General features: G+C 41.0%; 1 protein-coding gene across 1 annotated transcript; it reads left to right on the forward strand.

Annotated features, from left to right (window-relative positions):
• The first annotated feature begins 257 nt into the window (after positions 1–257).
• On the forward strand, positions 258–1,851 carry DEFB128 (defensin beta 128). The gene is made up of 2 exons (XM_061125681.1): positions 258–306; positions 1,616–1,851. Exons 1-2 carry the CDS (start codon positions 258–260, stop codon positions 1,849–1,851), a joined length of 285 nt encoding a protein of 94 aa, XP_060981664.1.
• Positions 1,852–2,230: the final 379 nt, after the last annotated feature.

Here is a 2,230-nt window from a genome sequence, read left to right on the forward strand (position 1 = left end):
CTCCGGGAGCTCATGTCCTGAGGAAGGGGGAGTAAATGTGATGTGATGAAACATTCGGTGACTGTGAACTCCGTATTTGGGAATGAAAGTGGGGGTGGACTTGAATTTCATCTCTTCCATGTGGGTTAAAATGAGAGCTCAGAACACTAGTAGCATCCAAAGCCATGTCTCATCTTGAAAGACTCTCTGTGATTGTGTGACACGGATCACTGGACAAAGAAATTCTGCTGCCTAGTTGTCTTGGAAAATTTGTAAACATGAAGCTGTTTCTGGTCCTCATTATCCTGCTGTTTGAGGTATCTGAAGGTAACTTGTCCAAATGCACCATGAAATTTGAGGAAATACTGCTATTCACAGGACTAGGGGCAGGGCCTTCAAGATAGTTGATATCTTGCTGAGATCATCAAAAGGACCCACTGTCCTGGGTGTCTGACTTGAGTCTGTCTTAGAAGACAGGTTCCAGGAAGGTAAGAAATTGGGGCTGAACTCTCAGAAGTCCTCTCCTTCCATCATCTAGCATTACCTTTATGATGGTGAACATAGTTTTCACCCAGGAATCTGGCCATCTCTTTTTCCATTTAAATTCATTTTCAGCCTATATTACAACAGTAATGTGAACAGTGAGCTGTGGAGTCCTGTAGATGTGAGGTTAAAATACATTCTCCTCATTGCCTAGTTGTATGACGAGTTAATTATTCCTTTTGAAAATCAGTTTTCTCATCTATCATGTAAGGATAATGACTCAGTTCTACAATGATTGTATTTATGCAAGGATTACATGAGCTTACTAAAGTGCAGCACCGAATTCATGGTAGGGTCTCTGACCGTGAGAATCCTCTTCCTGGCTGTTGTAGGAAAGTAGGTTGTCTTTTTGTGGCCCTATAAATGTCCTTTTAACCTTCAAAGATGATCCTGGTTCTGGAATTTAGAATATGGAGAATCATATCTTTGTTTTCATCTTTATAAGGGCAAAGAAAGAATAGGATAAGGAACTTTACAACCTCCGTGCAATACTCTGAATAGGTGACAATTTGAATGTGTGGGAAAACAGGTGACAATTTGAATGTGTGGGAATTGAGTTTGATCTGTGGACAATATATTTATCTGAGATCAAAAGAAGGATGGGAAGAGAGAGAGTGAGAGCGAGCAAGCGAGAGAGAGAGAGAGAGAGAGAGAGAGAGAGGAGAAGAGAGGAGATAGGAGGAGCCAAGTTGTGAAAAGAATGAAAGGAGTTTTCAACAGCAATATGCTGAGACCTATGAAGTATCAGCCAAGGGAGATTTCTGCTGCCTATATCAATGAGTGTGAAACCTAACTACACTGTTAACTTTAAAAGTTCTATCTGTGATATTCTTTTAAAGGTTAGTTTGAATTGTGCCGTGGTGACAAGTTGATACTGTCTAGGGCTGACGGGGTGCTGACTCTGAATATTGGCTGGGAACCTGGGATTTTACATGTCTGAATTTGGGATGACTTTCAAGGAGGAGACTCTGAGTTTTCTCTCACTATAAGGTTCACTCTGGGACCACTGGAAGCCATAGCTGGTGGGGAACCATATAACTCTTCTTCTCTGCCTCAGGAACTGATCTGGTTCATTGCTGTTTTCTGTGCACAGACACAGCGTGGTCCAGAAAATGCTTTAGTACCATAGCAGGTTACTGCAAGAAGAAATGCATGTTGGGGGAAATATATGATAAACAATGTACAAGAGGAAAACTATGTTGCATCAATGAAAGCAAAAAGAAAACACATCAGCAAGCCATACAAAAGCCTGAACCTTCAAGCAAGCCTGATTTGAAGTTGGACTATGTTATCTTACCCACTATCACACTTGGCACATTTCCAGAATAAACCAAGTGCTGTTCCACTGGTCTCCTCTCTTCTTCTTAAATCAAAAGTGCCACCTAATCTGATGGGGAGCCAAGAAATTGATCTACTTCTTTTGTGAACTTGATTTTCCACGTAATAAAGTCTTTTACTTTCCCCTGTATTTATTTGTTCATGTATTCACTCATTTCTTTTAGCACTCTAAACTTATTTATTTATTCCATTTATTTTTATTAGTTGGAGGCTAATTACTTTACAATATTGTAGTGCTTTTTTGCCATGCATTGACATGAATCAGCCATGGATTTACATGTGTTCCCCATCCTGATCCCCGCTCCCACCACCCTCCCCATCCCTTCCCTCTGGGTCTTCCCAGTGCACCAGCCCTGAGCACTTGTCTCAT

Source organism: Dama dama, chromosome 23, assembly GCF_033118175.1.
Source record: "Dama dama isolate Ldn47 chromosome 23, ASM3311817v1, whole genome shotgun sequence".
NCBI lineage: Eukaryota > Metazoa > Chordata > Mammalia > Artiodactyla > Cervidae > Dama > Dama dama.